This window comes from Hemitrygon akajei, chromosome 9 (genome assembly GCF_048418815.1).
Source record: "Hemitrygon akajei chromosome 9, sHemAka1.3, whole genome shotgun sequence".
Taxonomy (NCBI): domain Eukaryota; kingdom Metazoa; phylum Chordata; class Chondrichthyes; order Myliobatiformes; family Dasyatidae; genus Hemitrygon; species Hemitrygon akajei.
The window spans coordinates 23,078,175-23,095,891 of NC_133132.1; the positions used below are offsets into that span (position 1 = coordinate 23,078,175).

The following is a 17,717-nucleotide window of genomic DNA, read 5'->3' on the forward strand; positions in this document are numbered from 1 at the left end:
CAAAAGAGCAACAGGTCAGTACCAGTAGCTGAAATCACTTAGGCCACTGATTCAGCTTTCAAAGTGTACAAAAATATTTATAATATGCAGCACTTCTTATACTCTAATTTTAATTACATCAGATATTTATCACCAATTCTGATATTACCCTTTTGATTTGGTGTAGATTTTAATTTGAAATAATGTCCTAAGCCTTTTGAAAGTGTTGTAAAAGTATTAATGATAAAGTCTGTTAAATGCATCAAGAATCAGCTCTCAGCAAGATAAACAATCTCCAACTGTACACCCACAGTGCTGTTAGGGAAGGAATTTCATGGTTTTTACCCAGTGACAATGAAGGAACAGCGACATGTTTCCAAGTCAGAATGGTAAGTGACTTGGAGGGGGATTTCCAAGTGGTGGTGTTCTCATCCTTCTACAAACGTTTGTAGATGGCAGAGGTTGTGCTGCTGCCTTAGGAACTTTGGTGTGTTGTTGCAGTGCATCTTGCACTGCTGCAACTATTCATCAATGGTGGAGGGATTGGATACTTGCGGAGGGGGTACCAATCGAATGGGCTGCCTTGTACTGGATGGTGTCAAGCTTCTTGAGTGTTGATGGAGCTGCACTCATCCAGGCAAGTAACAAGTATTCCATTACACTCCTGACCTGAGCCTTGTAGATGGTGGTCAGGTTTTGGGGAGTCAAGAGGTAAGTTACACACCACAGGATTCCTAGCCTTTGACCTGCTCTGGTAGCCAGTGTTTATATGGCTAGACCAGTTTAGTTTCCCGTCAGTGGTAACCCCCAGGAAGTTCACTGTATATGTGGTAGTTGTGATTGGCAGTTTGGCAAGCCATGGGAAACAAAGGATTAGAGTCAAGTTTTCCCTCTGTACATCCTGGATGCAACAAAAAGGGAGAAAATTATTGTTTTTCAGTGACCGAAGGCTGAGAACGAACCAGAATGAATTATGAAGTGACATAACCCAAAAGAGAAAAGTAAATAAATTGTACATTTTTAAGTGGATTAAACTCATTAATGGCTCCTTAAGGTTGTCATAGCCAGGGTGGTAATGGGGATAAGCTCACACTACCTATTATTACCAGCATGTGTCCTGAAATTTGTTAGCTTAGCAGCAGCAGTACAATGCAATAAATTATAATATAGAAAAAAAGTAAACCAATTCAAGTATAGATATTAAATAAATTTGAAATAGTGCAAAAACCAAAATAATATATACAGTATTTAAAATCATGAGGTAGTCTTCATGGGTTCAATGCCCATTTAGGAATTGCATGGCAGAGGGGCAGAAACTGTCCCTTAATCGTTGAGTGTGTGCCTTCTGGCTTCTGTACCTCGTAGCTCCTTCCTGACAGTAACAATGAGAAAAAGGCATTCCCTGGGTGACGGGGGTCCTTAATAATGGAGATTGCCTTTCTGAGGCACTGCTCCTTGAAGAGGTCTTGGATAATATGGAGGCTAGTAGCCAAGATGGAGCTGACTAGTTTTACAACTTTCTGTAGCTTCTTGTGCAATAGATACAACACCCCCACTCCCCACATACCAATGACGTAGCCTGTCAGAATGCTCTCCATGGTACATCTACAGAAGTTTAATTGTTTTAAGGGACAAACCAAATCTCTTCAAATTCCTAATGAACTATAACTGCTATCTTGCCGTCTTTTTAGCTTATTGATATATGGGGACTGGGTTAGATCCTTGGACACCCAGGGACTTGAAATTGCTCACTTTCTCTACTTCTAATCACTCTATGAGGATTGGTTCATGCTCCTTTGTCTTCATATATCTCACTCCTGTATACCCTCTCATCTGCATCTGAGATTCTATCAATAATGGTTGTAACATTAGCAAATTTAGAGATGGCATTTGAACTATGCCTAGCCACACAGTATGGGTATAGAGAGAGTAAAGGGTAGACTAACACTGTGCTGATCGTCAGCAAGAAGATATTATCACCAATTTGCACAGATTGTGGTCTTCTGGTTAGGAAGTTGAGGATCCAATTGCAGATATAGAGGCCAGGGTTCTATATTGAAAACCAGTCCTGGTTTTCAATCAGGACTGCAGGAATTATGGTGTTATACGCTGAGCTATAGTCAGTGAACAGCATCCTGCATTGTCCAGGTGATCCAGGTGTGCAAAGAGCCATTGAGATTGCGTCTGCTATAGACCTATATTGGTAATAGGCAAATTGCAGTGGGTCTAGGTCCTTGCTGAGGCAGTTCATTCTAGCCATGACCAACCTCTCAAAGCATTTCATCACCACAGATGTGAGTGCTACTGAGCAATAGTCATTAAGGCAGCGCACACTACTCTTCTTAGGCACTGGTATAATTGTTGCCTTTTTGAATGAGATAGGGAGGAGAGGTTGAAAATGTCCTTGTTCATTTTCACTCCTGGCCATTTCTGGCATCTCCAAACCTGAATACTTGAAACCGCAGAGAGAAACTCGCTCCAATTGTATTTCTCACCAACTACCAGTGACAAAAATCAGTGCTTTTTGAACACAAGCACATGCAACTGATGCTATTTAAAAGCTGTTCATTCTAAGCATGTTGTAGTGTCTAACAGCCACAAGAGTACACGCTACTTAGAAACTGTTCAGCAATAGTCTCCCGCCCCAATTAAGCAGGGTCCATTTTCTTCATTAGTAAATTTTTGCTCTTTATTAGCTATCTTAAATAAATGGCTGCTTCAATTAACTGATGGGCCAATTAAATGGAATCCACTGTTTTAAGAATTTGCTGTAGTGTGGCATAACACACAACAAAAAACAACATTCAACAATTCTAAGATCAAAGAATTATCCATCAAGTATCTAGAAGTTAAAGTGGAGAGGGTCATTTTCTTCAAATTCCTCAGTTTTATTATTTCAGAGGACCTGTCCTGGGCCCAGCACGAAGAAAGCACAGCAGCACCTCCACTTCCTCAGCAGTTTGCGGAGATTCAGCATGACGTCTAAAACATTGATGAACTTCTACAGATGTGTAGTGGAGAGTATATTGACTAGCTGCATCACAGCCTAGTATGCATATACCAATGGCCTTAAATGGAAAATCTGACAAAAAGTCGTGGATATGGCCATGGTGGCCATCATGAGTAAAGCCCTTCCCACCATTGGCTTATCTACACAAAACGCTGTCACAGGAAAGCTGTATCACAGGGACACAAACCACTCACTGCTGTCATAAAGAAGGTGGTATAGGGGCCTCAGGACTCACACCACCAGGTTCAGGAAGAGTTATTACACCTCAAACATCAGGCTTTTGAACCAAAGGGGATAATTTCACTCACCCCATTATTGAAATGTTCCTACAGCCAATAGACTCACTTTCAAGGTCTCTTCATCTCATAATCTTGATATTTATTGATTATTTATTTATTATTATTATTTCTTTCTATTTGTATTTGCACAGTTTGTTGTCTTCTGCACTCTGGTTGAGCGTCCAAGTTGGGTGGCCTTTCATTGATTCTGCTATGGTTATTATTCTATAGATTTGTTGATTGTGCCTACAAGAAAATGGATCCAAAGGTTGTATATGGTGCTATTTGTGTACTTTGATAATAAATTTACTTCGAACTTTGAACGAAAGTAAATGAAGGGTTTTATTGTCAAAACTGCAAGGCCTAACTGGATGTTTAACTCGAAGCATCATTTCACTGTCCAAAGAAACAAAGGATCCACCTATCTCAACATCTCCTCTACAATCACCATCAGCAATCAAGTGCACCACAAGACTGTTTGCTTCACCCCCTGCTCTACTCACTTTATTGTTATGAGTGTGATGCTAAGTACTGTCCAAAGACATATACAAGTTTGCTAACGACACCACTGTTGTTGGTCAAATCAAAGATGATGCCAAATCAGCATTGAGGGAGATCAAAAATCTGGTTGAATGTTGCCACAAAAACTTGAGTCTCGTCATGGACAAGACTAAAGAGATGACTGTATACCTTAGGAAAATGTAGGCACCATTCCTCACTGCACTTAAATGACTCCTTTGTGGTGAGAGTTAGGAGCACCACTTTTCTGGGAGTACATAATAGACTATCTTACCTGGTCCTGAACACCACCTCTTTGGTCAGGAAAGCACTGAAGCACCTCCATTTATTGAGGAGATTAAGACAAGTAAGGCCACTCTAACCAATTTTTACAGAAGCATCATCCAGAGCATCTGGACCAGCTTCATCTGGAGTACAATGTTGGTAAATCCAAGGTTATCCACTTCAGAAGGAAAAATGGAAGATCAGATTATCATTTAAATGGTAAAAGATTGCAGAATGCTGCTATGCAGAAGGGCTTGGGAGTTCTTGTTCATGAATCACAAAAGGTTGGTTTGCAGGTGCAGCAGGCTATCAAGAAGGCAAAGGGAATATTGGGCTTCACTGCTAGAGGGAATGAACTTAAGAGCAGGGAGGTTATGCTGGAACTGTGTAGGGTACTGGTGAGGCCACACCTAGAGTACTGCATGCAGTTCTGGTCTCCTTACTTGAGTAAGGATATACTGGCTTTGGAGGCAGTGCAGAGAAGGTTCACCAGGTTGATTCAAGAGATGAGGAGGTTAGACTATGAGGAAAGATTGAGTCACTTGGGACTGTACTCACTGGAATTCAGAAGGATGAGAGGAGATCTTGTAGAGATACAAAATTATGAATGGGTTAGATAAGATAGAGGCAGGAAAGTTGTTTCCACTGGTAGGTGAGATTAGAAGTAGGGAACATAGCTTCAAGATTCAGGGAAGTAAATTTAGGACAGAGATGAGGAGGAACTACTTTTCCCAAAGAATGGTGAATCTGTGGAATTCTCTGCCCAATGAAGCAGTGGAGGCTACCTCAGTAAATATATTTAAGACAAAGTTGGATAGATTTTTGTATAGTAGGGGAACTAAGGGCTATGTGGGAAATGCAGGTAGGTGGAGATGAGTCCACGGTCAGATCAGTCATGACCTTATTGAATGACGGAGCAGGCTTGACGGGCCAGATGGCCGACTCCTGCTCCTATTTCTTATGTTCTTATGGCCATCTGGTATTGGAGCTGCAAGGCATCTGCTTACAAAGGATTGCGAGGACTGCCAAGAGCATTATCGGGATCTCTCTTCCACCCATCACAGCTATTTACTAGGAGTTCCTTTCTATCTCAGATTTTTGGATTTTCTCCCAGTTTAGAAAATATCATTACTAATGCCTCCATAATCTCTACTGCTGCATCTTTCAAAACCTAAGGGCACAGTTCACCTGATCCGGGTGGCTTATGTACCCTTAGGTCTTTCAGCTTTTTGAGCAGCTACACCCTTGTAATAATAACTGCACTCCTCTTCCCTCACACTCATCAACATCTGGCACATTACTAGTGTCTTCCACAGTGAAGACTGATGCAAAATATTCATTTAGTTCATTTGCCATTTCCTTAACCCCAATTTCTCCAGCCTCATTTTGTAGTAGTCCTATATTCACTCTCATCTCTTTTTTATTTTTTACATACTTGAAAAAGCTTTTACTATCCACTTTGATATTGTTACTACTTTGCCATTTGTGTATTTCTTCGCTTTTGAAAGACATCTATCCTGCACCTTCCTCATACTTCCCAGAAATTCACGCAATTGCTGCTCTGATGTCATCCCTGCCAGCATCTCCTTCCAATTCATTTTGGCCAACTCCTCTCATATAACTGTAATTTCCTTTGCTCCAATGAAATACTTATGCAATCAATTATTTTGTGTTTCATATTTGTAATTAATTCAAATCACTTTGTAGACATCTATTTTCACTTTGACATGAAAAGTCTCTTGCCATTGATTAGTGTCAAAAACGCCAAATTAAATTCACAGTGATTCTACGTTGAAAAACAATAAAACATGAAAACTTACGGGAGTGGAGGATGCTTTTTATAGGCACTGTAGCTGATCCCCTAGTAGGCTCAATGACAAACTGCTCTAAAAAGCCATTTCATAGGCATTCAACAAACTCTGTCTTGCAATCCATTACCAACTTGATTTTCCAATAGACATGCATGTTGACACACCTTTTCTACTTCCCATTGTAATCTGTGGCCAACGTCCCAGCTACCGCTGGGAAGCCTGTATATAAATGCTATCGGGGTCTTTTTACATTTGCAGTTTCTTAATTCCACCCACAAGGATTCAACATCTGCCGATTTAATGTCACATCTTTCTACTGATATGATGCCATTCTTTACCAGCAAAACAATGCCACGTCATCTGCTTACCCTCCTATCCCTATGATACAACATGCAACCTTGGACATTCAGCTCCCAACTACAACCATCCTTTACCCATGATTCAGTGATGGCCACAACATTATACCCAACAATCTGTAATAGTCCAACAAGATCATCCACTGTATTTCTTATACTCCATACACTGAGATATAACACTTTGAATACTTCATTTGCTATCCTTTTTGATTCTGCATTCCTAATGCACTGATACTCACCCTGCTGGCTACAATTGTGTCCTATCATCTGCCTACCATACCTGACAGTCTGACTGCACGCTATCTTTGCTTTTTTACCATCCGTCCTATCTTGAGTTGCTTCACTTCTGTTCCCAGCCTCTTGCCAAATTAGGTTAAACCCTCAACAGCTCTAACAAATCTGCCCATGAGAATACTGGTCCTCCTCAGGTCAGGCACAACCCGTCACTTTCGTACAGGTCGTATCTCCCCCAGAAGAGATCCCAATGACCCAAGAACCTGAAGTGCTGCCCCCTGCATCAGCTTCTCAGCTACGCATTAATTTGCCAAATCTCCTGTTTCAACCCTCAATCGCACATGGCACAGGTAACAATCCTGAAATTACTACCCTGGAGGTCCTACTTCTCAGCTTTCTACCTAGCTCTCTAAATTCTCTCTTCACAATCTCTTTGTTTTTCCTTCCTATGTCATTGGTATCAATATGCTCCAGGACATCTGACTGCTCTCCCTCTCGCATCAAAATGCTGTGGACATGATCAGAGTCATCCCTGACCCTGGCACCTGGGAGGGCAACATTCCATCTGGGTGTCTTGTTCAATTCCACAGAATCTCCTGTCTGTTCCTCTGACTATTGAGTCCCTTATCACAACTGCCCCCCTCTTCTCTCTCTCTCTCCCTTTTGCACCATGGACCCATGCTTAGTTCCAGTAACCTGGTCTCCAAGGCATTCACCTGGGAGGTCATCCCCCACAACATATACTTATTGGGAGGAATGGTCACTGTGGTGCTCTGCTCCAAATGCTTATTCATATTTCCATATCTCCTAACAGTCACCTAGTTACTCGCCTCCCGTAATTTAGGGGTGATTACTTCCCTGCAATTCTGACCAATTGTCTCCTCACTCTCCCATACAAGCCAAACGTCATCCAGCTGCTGCTCCAGACCCCTAACATGGTCTTTAAGGAGCTGCAGCTAGATGCACTTAACTCAGATGTAGTTCTCTGGGTCTCCCAGGACTCTAACATCTGGCATGAAGAACACACAATGGCCATTTACTACACTAGGTACAGTAAGAGAAATAAAAGGGAATCTTAACAGAAACTTAACCAGAGCCAACGCCTCTTTCAAGCCAAAGTCTGACACTCCTACTCTCACCACTGGCCTACTCCCAACAATGGCCGCCCCACTTGTACTTTTATTTAATTCGCTTTGCCTTGCTCCCAGCACTGACTGAGATGCCAGAATGAGCCTGGACAGTTCCACAGATCTCCAAGCATCACCAACACGCGAGCTACCTCGTCGCTGAGCTCTGCTCCCACCGCGGATTTAGTTGCCGGAATCCATGGTATTACAGGGAAGGTACTCACATGGATAGAAGATTGGCTAACTGGCAGAAGGCAAAGTGTGAGAATAAAAGGAAGCATTTCTAGTTTGCTGATGGTGACTGGTGGGACTGGTTCTTCTCACGTTATAGGTCAATGATTTGGATGACAGAATTGATGGCTTTGTAGCCTAAGTCGGCAGAAAACGTGAAGATCGGTGGAGGGGCAAGTAATGTTGAGGGAGCAGGGAGCCTGCAAAAGGACTTAGGCATATTGGGAGAATGAGCAAAGCAGTCACAGATGGAATAAAGTGCTGAGAAATGTATGGTAATGCAATTAAAAGAGTATATGAGAAGATTAATTTCTAAAGGGGGGGTTCAAAAATCAGAGGTGCAAAGGGACTTGGGAGTCCTCGTGCAGGATTCGCTGAAGTTTAACTTGCAGGCTGAGCTAGTGGCAAGGATAACAAATGTAATGTTAGCATATATTTTGAGAGGACTAGAAAATAAAAGCAAGATGTATGCTGGGGCTTTATAAGGCATTGGTCAGACCACACTTGGAATATTGTGAGCATTTTTGGGCTGTAAGAAAGAATTGGAGAGAATCCAGAAGAGGTTCACAAGAATTATTCTAGGAATGAAAAAGTCAATGTATGAGGGGGAAAACCTCATGGAAACCTGTCAAATACTGTAAGGCCTAGATAGAGCAGTCATGGACAGGATGCTTCCTATAGTGGGGAAGTCTAGGACCAAAGGGCACAGCCTCAGAATGGAGGGACAACCATTTAGATTAGATAGGAGGAGGATAAACTTCTTTAGCCCGAGAGTGGTAAATCTGTGGAATTCGTTGTCACAGGCAGCTGTGGAGGCCAAGTAATTGGGTATATTTAAGGTAGAGGTTGACAGGTTCTTGGATTAACCAGAGTGTCAAATGGAATGAGAATGGGGTCGAGAGGGATAATAAAAGAGGGATAGGAAATAAGAAAGGTATAAACACATTCATTGGGCTATATTACAGACCACCCAATAGTCTGAGGGATTTAGAGGAACAAATTTACAGGGAGATCACAGACTGTTGCAAGAAATATAAAATTATTATAGTAGGCAATTAATCTTTCCACATAATGACTGGGACTAACATACTGTAAAAAGGACGAGATGGGATAGATTTTTTCAAATGTGTTCAGGAATATTTTCTTAATCAGTATGGAGAAGTCCCCATGAGAATGTGTACGATACTTGATCTGCTGTTAGGGAATGAGACAGGGCAGGTGACAGAAGTTTATGTAGGGGAACACTATGCATCTAGCGATCACAATGCCATTAGTTTCAAAGTAAATATGGAAAAAGATAGGTTTGGTCCGCGGGTTGAGATTCCAAATTGGAGAAAAGCCTTTCTTGATGGCATCAGAAAGGATCTGGCAAGTGTGGATTGGAACAGGCTGTTGTCTGGCAAAAGTGTACTTGGTAAAAGAGAGGTCTTCAAAAGTGAAATTTTGAGAGTCCAAAGCTTCTACTGTATGTGCCTGTCAGAATAAAAGGTAAAGGTAACAGATGAGATATTGAAGCCCTGGATAAGAGAAAATAGGAGGTGCATTGCAGGTATAGGCAGGTAGGAACAAATGAGGTGCTTATAGTATACAGGAAATGCAAGAGAACACTCAAGAAAGAAATCAAGAAGGCTAAAAGAAATCATGAATGGAGGCCTGTGACTAGTGGACTGCCACGGGGATCAGTGCCATGTCCACTATTGTTTGTCATCTACATCAACGATCTGAATGATAAAATGGTTATCTGCATCAGCAAACTTGCAGATGACACAAAGGTTGGGGGTGCAGTGGACAGTGAGGAAGGCTATCATGGTTTGCAGCAGGATCTAAACCAGCTGGAAAAATGGCAGATGGAATTTAATGCAGACAAGTGCAAAGTATTGCACTTCAGACTAACCAGGTTAGTCTGGGATTATCTAATCTGAAGACCATTCTATGGTCTTACGCAGGGAATGGCTCGGCATAATTTGTTGGAAGTGGTGTCACAGGGAAATAGGATCGTAAAGTATAAAGTAAAAAAATAGGAAAGTAAAGTAAAGTATTGAGTATAGGAGATGGGATGTTTTGTTGAAGTTATACAAGACATTGCCGAGGCCTAATTTGGAGTGTGGTGTGCAGTTTTGATTGCCAACCTACAGGAAAGATGTAAATAATGTTGAAAGAGTACTGAGAAAATTTACAAGGATATTGCAGAGTCTGGAGGACCTGAGTTATAGAGAAAGATTGAACAGGTTAGGACTTCATTACTTGTCACTTAGCCGATTGAGAAATTTGATAACGTCACACAAAATTATGAGGGGTATAGATAAGGTAAATGCAAGGAGGTTGGTTGGGATCACAACCAGTGGTCATGAATTCAGGGTGAAAGATGAAAACTTTAAAGGGAACACGAGGAGAAACTTCTTGATTCAGAGGGTCATGAATGTGTGGAACACGCTGCCAGAAAAAGTGGTGTATTTGAGCTTGATTTCAACGTTAGAGAGAATTATGGATAGGTACATGAATGGTAGGGGTATGGAAGGCTATGTTCCTGGTGCAGGTGTATGGGAGTAGGCAATTTAAATGGCTCACCATGGTCTAGATGAGCCAAAGGGCCTGTTTTTGCACAGTACTTTTCTATGATTAAGTAACGCCAGTTCTGCTCTCCAATCAAGACTGTAGTTTGAGCTGTACCACATTCACAATAAAAATGAAATTTCACAAGGGTAGTGAAATTGATCATGCTTTTGTATCACTGTATTTTTTCACTATGCAAGTATGTGTCGAACATATGGAACACCAGGGGTTTGAATTTCCAAAAGCTTGCTTACTTGCACGGACATGATCAGGTTTTAGATAAAATTCAACAATACAGCGCAAAACAACATTGTGTTACATTAGAACTTCTAGACTGGAACATTAAATCAGTCATCGCTGTAGAAATCCTCACTCCTCCCATTTTAGCATTTCTTCCAACAATTACATTCTTTCAGTTGCATAAAGTTTATCTTTTCACACAGCAATTTATTGCTAAAATCTGAATGAAGCTTTGTAAATAATGACACAAATTTACCTTGTGCGTTTTGCTATAGATATATAGATATGCCAGCCTGTAGAGACTCTTGTAGTGTTGAGGGAATCGACAGAGACACAGATGCAAGGCTCTAATGCACTGTTCGATTAAGACCCAACGCTGCTCCCTCTCATCTCCTGGCAAGCTCTGAGGGAGGTCCTCCAATCTATAGGTGTCTTTCATATCTCCTGATGGTTCAGTTGTTTTCTTTTTTGAGTCACAGAGAGATGATGAGGTGGTCCTGGTGGGAGTGACAACAGCAGTACTGATGCTACTACTCTGACTCTGTGACTCAGTGTGCAACTTTGCCCCTGCTTGTGCTGCCAGTCTCAAAGCCAGAGCATCTATGCCTTCACTGATTTCCACATTGCCTCCTCGACAGAGTTCAGAGCACACTCTTCCAACAGAATCCTCTTCTTCCAACTTCCTATAATTCTCCCTTGATGGTACGGTGCTCTCCACGGCTGCTCTGTTACCTGTACGTTCTGCCAACCTCAAAGTCAAAGCATCAATGGCTTCTGTAATTGCTGCACCGCCTCCTCTGCAATCCTCTGAAGACATTCGTAACCCAAAGTCTTCTTCCTCCAGTTTTCCATGGTTTTCCCTAGGTAATGCAGTAGCTTCCGCAGTTGAAGAAGAAGAAGAACTACCTTTACCAGAGTGGATTTTCTTGCTACTGTCCTGGGAACTGGCTGCATCTGTAAAGATGTCCTGTGTTGAGCTAGAATCAGACAGTACCAAAATCACGCTATCTTGACTCCTCTCTGAAAAGAAAGCACAAGTAATTCAATTATAGGTTGCAGTTTTTAGTATAACAGAATCATTTAAACATGGAAGTTGCCTGTTTGGCCTGCCCTCTGCCAGAACAATTCAGTCAAACACATTCCTCAACTCAGTCCCCTGAATTTACAATTATTTCTTTCTCAGGTCCCTTTGAGACACATTGATTGAATGAAAATTTGAACTATGTTTATTCACATCCCATGCTAACCTCATCCAATGAAAAGCTGTAATTCAGTCTCTTGTTTCAACAGATTGATAGTTTCGACTGATCCCCAACAACCGTGGCATTTTGGGGATAAATTCGAGAATTATTATATGAAAGCTGTTCCCCAATTTTCCTCTAAAATGATCTAGCTCAAATTCAACTTGCATTGCCTGTTTTCAATTCCTGCAAAGGTAACAATTTCACTTTATCCACTGAACTAAAATTTTCATCCTAGGTATCCAGGCACAAGAAACAGTGGTAAGAAAAGTTCATTTAATATTGTTCTTAATCTTTTTTTTTTAAAGATTCCTCAACATAATATTGATCCATGCAATTTCAAATGCAATTAAAATGCCAAGAGGACACACAACAGCTGTCATTTCCAATAAGTAAGGGAAATGAAGGAATGCTATATTTTAGCACCCAGTTTGACATCAGTAACTTGCCAAAACCCTTACTTTAAAAATAGTTTTTCCAGTCAGCAACATCTTTACAAAGAATTACATTTGTTAAAGCATATTATATTGACGCTGTTCTACCAGCTCATAGAATACCATAAACAAGGCTGTGGAATATATTAAACACGATCTCTCCTTACTAATGTCAGTTTAATCATACAAATATGCTTGTAAAACAAAATTTATGTTTTTATAATTATACACACTTGACTCCAATAAAACTTGCTAATATGCCACATTCTGGTCTCTCTTTAAGATGTTAGACAGTATCACAATAAATTTTCCAGTAGGCCAGGTAAGCTTAAAGAGTGCGAGCACCAGGCATCTCAGTAAGGCATTACCTGGGATTTCTGAATTATCAGGTATCAATTTATCAGAGTTCTATCAAGCCTATACATATAAATTAAACCACAGATCTTAGTGAATGTTAAACAGGGAAGGAAAATCTGGAGAGAATGCTTTTTATTCCACATAGGCCCTATTATATTGCAGAAAAAAGTCACTTTACTGCAAAAATGGAGACACAGGAGACTGAAACTGCTGGAATCTGGACTAACCCACGTGTGTTGGAAGAACTCAGCAGATCTGTGGAGCTTAGAATAAGGCAGGGAAGTGGGGAGGGGAAGCCACATGAGGAGTGTGCCGCAAACTGGGCAACTGCCTTCCACTTCCACTGCCATGTCAGTAAACATCTCCACACTAACGTGCCTGTCCTCAACACCCTCCACTGCCTAAATTAGAGAAACATCATCTCATATTCTGTCTCTAAAGAGCAAACACGAGGAAATCTGCAGATGCTGGAAATTCAAACAACAACACACAAAATGCTGGTGGAACACAGCAGGCCAGGCAGCATCTATAGGAGAAGCACTGTCGACGTTTCGGGCCGAGACCCTTCGTCAGGACTAACCGAAAGGAAAGACAGTAAGAGATTTGAAAGTAGTGGGGGGAGGGGGAAATGCGAAATGATTGGAGAAGACCGGAGGGAGTGGGATAAAGCTAAGAGCTGGAAAGGTGATTGGCAAAAGAGATACAGAGCTGGAGAAGGGAAAGGATCATGGGACGGGAGGCCTTGGGAGAAAGAAAGGGGGGGGGGGGGGGGGGGAAAGCACCAGAGGGAGATGGAGAACAGGCAAACAACTAAATATGTCAGGGATGGGGTAAGAAGGGGAGGAGGGGCATTAACGGAAGTTAGAGAAGTCAATGTTCATGCCATCAGGTTGGAGGCTACCCAGCTGGTATATAAGGTGTTGTTCCTCCAACCTGAGTTTGGATTCATTTTGACAGTAGAGGAGGCCATGGATGGACATATCAGAATGGGAATGGGACGTGGAATTAAAATGTGTGGCCACTGGGAGATCCTGCTTTTTCTGGCGGACAGAGCGTAGGTGTTCAGCGAAACAGTCTCCCAGTCTGCGTCGGGTCTCACCAATATATAAAAGGCCACACCGGGAGCACCGGACACAGTATACCACACCAGCCGACTCACAGGTGAAGTGTCGCCTCACCTGGAAGGACTGTCTGGGGCCCTGAATGGTCGTGAGGGAGGAAGTGTAAGGGCAGGTGTAGCACTTGTTCCGTTTACAAGGATAAGTGCCAGGAGGGAGATCGGTGGGAAGGGATGGGGGGGATGAATGGACAAGGGAGTCACGTAGGGAGCGATCCCTGCGGGAAGCAGAAAGGGAGGGGGGAGGGAAAGATATGCTTGGTAGTGGGATCCCGTTGGAGGTGGCGGAAGCTACAGAGAATTATACGTTGGACCTGGAGGCTGGTGGGGTGGTAGGTGAGGACAAGGGGAACCCTATCCCGAGTGGGGTGGCAGGCGGATGGGGAGAGGGCAGATGTGCGGGAAATGGGAGAGATGCATTTGAGAGCAGAGTTGATGATGGAAGAAGGGAAGCCCCTTTGTTTAAAAAAGGAAGACATCTCCTTCGTCCTGGAATGAAAAGCCTCATCCTGAGAGCAGATGTGGCGGAAACGGAGGAATTGTGAGAAGGGGATAGCATTTTTGCAAGAGGCAGGGTGGGAAGAGGAATAGTCCAGATAGCTGTGAGAGTCTGTAGGTTTATAGTAGATATCAGTAGATAGGCCGTCTCCAGAGATGGAGACAGAAAGATCAAGAAAGGGGAGGGAGGTGTCGGAAATGGACCAGGTAAATTTGAGGGCAGGGTGAAAGTTGAAGGCAAAGTTAATGAAGTCAGTGAGCTCAGCATGCGTGCAGGAGGCAGCGCCAATGCAGTCGTCAATGTAGCGAAGGAAAAGAGGGGGATGGATACCCATATAGACTTGGAACATGGACTGTTCCACAAAGCCAACAAAAAGGCAGGCATAACTGGGACCCATACGGGTGTCCATGGCTACACCCTTGGAGGTAGTGGGAGGAGCCAAAGGAGAAATTATTGAGAGTAAGAACTAATTCCGCTAGACGGAGGAGAGTGGTGGTAGAGGGGAATTGGTTAGGTCTGGAATCCAAAAAAAAGCGAAGAGCTTCAAGACCATCTCGGTGGGGGATGAAGGTATATAGGGATTGGATGTCCATGGTGAAAATAAGACGGTGGGGGCCAGGGAACTTAAAATCATTGAAAAAATTCAAAGCGTGAGAAGTGTCACGAACATAGGTGGGAAGAGATTGAACAAGTGGGGGGGATAAGACAGTGTCAAGGTATGCAGAAATGAGTTCAGTGGGACAGGAGCAAGCTGAGACAATAGGTCTACCTGGACAGGCAGGTTTGTGGATCTTGCGTAGGAGGTAGAAACGGGAAGTGCGGGCTGAGGGAACTATGAGGTTGGTGGCAGTGGATGGGAGATCCCCAGAGCTGATAAGGTTGGTGACGGTATAGGAGACAATGGGTTGGTGGCAGTGGATGGGAGATCCCCAGAGCTGATAAGGTTGGTGACGGTATAGGAGACAATGGCCTGGTGCTCTTTAGTGGGGTCATGATCAAGGGGTAAATAAGAGGGGGTATCAGAGAGTTGTCGCTGCACCTCGGCCAGGTAGAGGTCAGTATGCCAGATAACAACAGCTCCCCCCTTATCAGCAGGTTTTATAATGAGTTTGGGATTGGTGCGGTGGGGGGAGGGGGGTATCATATCCGGCCCTGGGGATTTATCAATCTTAATGTTTTTAAGAAGATCCAGCACTACTTCTTCCTTATTCTCCACATTGTCCAGTACACAGGCCTGCTCTACTTCAACCTCATCCTGATCAAGATCCTTTTCATTTGTGAATTCTGAAGAAAGTATTCATTTAGGACCTCCCCAACTTCCTCCGCCTCCAGGCACATGTTGCTCTCTTTATCCTTCGGTCCCACCTTCGTTCTTCACATACGCATAGAACGCCTTGGGGTTCTCCTTAATCCTACTTGCCAAGGCCTTTCCATGCCCCCCTTCGAACTCTCCTAAGTCCTTTCTTTAGCTCCTTCCTGGCTACCCTATATTTCTCATGAGCCCCTCCTACTTCCTGCTTCTTATATCTAACATATGCTTCCTTTTTCCTCTTGACAAGTTGCCTCACGTGTTTCGTCAGCCACAGTTCCCTTTTCCTACCATTTTTTCCTTGCCTCAGTGGGACAAACCTATCCTGAACCCAGCTCAAGTGGTCCCTAAACTTCTCCCACATTACTTCTGTGCTTTCCCCTTTGAACATCTGTTTCCAATTTACTCTCGCTAGTTCCTGCCTCATCCCTTCAAAGTTAGCCTTTCCACAGTTAAGCACTTTACCATTTCATCTGATTTTATCCCTTTCCATAGCTATGCTGAAGCTAAGGGAGTTGTGGTCACTCTCACCAAAATGATCCCCCACCAAGAGGTCTGTCACCTGACCAGGTTCATTACCCAGAACTAGATCCAGTATAGCCTCTCCTCTCGTCGGACGGTCCACATACTGTGTCAGGAATCCTTCTTGAACACACCTGACAAATTCAGCCCCATCTATCCCCGTTGCACTCAGGAGGTGCCAGTCAATATGAGGGAAATTGAAATCACCCATAACTACTACCCTGTATTTCCTGCACCATTCTAAAATCTCCTTGGTGTCCCGAGAGCTATTTGGGGGCCTATAGACTACTCTCAGCACAGTGATTGATCCCTTCCTATTTCTGACTTCCACCCAGACTGACTCTATGGACACTCCTTCTGCAGCGTCCTCCCTTTCTATAGCAGTGATACTATCCCTGACCAGCAATGCCATTCCCCCCACTTTTCTACCTTCCATCCTATTCCTTTTAAAACACCTGAACCCCAGGACCTGCATCATCCAATCCTGCCCTTCCTCCAACCAAGTTTCAGTAACGGCCACAACATCGTAGTTCCACATACTAATCCATGCTCGAAGTTCATCCTCCTTGTTCCTAATACTCCTAGCATTGAAATAGACACATTTCAACCCCTTTAACTGGCTACAATTATGTTCTGTCCCCTGCCTGTCCTTTCTCATCAACTCAGAACTCTTAGCATCATGCCCTTTGTCCTTCTACCTTAATCCCTGCACTCACATTCTGATTCCCACCCCACTGCCAAACTAGTTTAAACCCTCCCCAACAGCTCTATCGAACCTGCCCACCAGGATATTGTGCCCCTGGGATTCAAGTGCAACCCGTCCTTTTTGTACAGGTCACACCTGCCCCAAAAGAGGTCCCAATGATCCAGAAATCTGAATCCTTGCCCCCCTGCTCCAATCCCTCAGCCACACATTTATCCTCCACCTCAATCTATTCCTATTCTCACTGTCGTGTGGCACAGCCAGTAATCCCAAGATTACTACCTTTGAGGTCCTGCTTTTCAACTTCCTTCCTAACTCCCTGTAGTCTTCTTTCAGGACCTCTTCCCTTTTCCTACCTATGTCATTGGTACCAATATGTGCCGCGACCTCTGGCTGTTCTCCCTCCCACTGCAGGATAACTTGGACGTGATCAGAAACATCCCGGACTCTGGCACCTGGGTGGCAAACTACCATCCGAGTTTCTTCCCTGCTTCCACAGAATCACCTGTTGAACCCCTGACTATAGAGTCCCCTATCACTACTGCCCTCCTCTTCCCTTCCCTACCCTTCTGAGCCACAGGGCCAGACTCTGTGCCAGAGGCACGGCCACTGTCACTTCCCCCAGGTAGGCTGTCCCCACCCCCCCCCAACAGTACTCAAACAGGAATACTTATTGTCAAGAGGTACAGCCACAGGGGTACTCTCTAGTACCTGACTCTTCCCCTTCCCCCTCCTGACTGTGACCCATTTCTCTGTACCCCGTGGCCCCGGAGTGACCACCTGTCTGTAACTCCTCTCTATCACATCCTCACTTTCCCTGACCAGACGAAGGTCATCGAGCTGCAGCTCCAGTTCCCTAACATGGTCACTTAGAGTTGCATCTTGATGCACCGGGTGCAGATGTGGCTGTCCGGGACGCAGAGAGACTCCAGG

At 43.6% G+C, this 17,717-nt stretch overlaps 1 protein-coding gene across 2 annotated transcripts in view; it reads right to left on the reverse strand.

Moving 5' to 3' along the window:
• cabin1 (calcineurin binding protein 1) overlaps positions 1-17,717 on the reverse strand; it is a 564,595-nt gene that overhangs the window by 313,665 nt on the left and 233,213 nt on the right. For both annotated transcript variants that reach the window (XM_073055615.1, XM_073055613.1), the window contains exon 27: positions 10,859-11,622. In XM_073055615.1, coding sequence (XP_072911716.1) covers positions 10,859-11,622 — 764 coding nt within the window. The remainder of the gene's footprint in view (positions 1-10,858; positions 11,623-17,717) is intronic.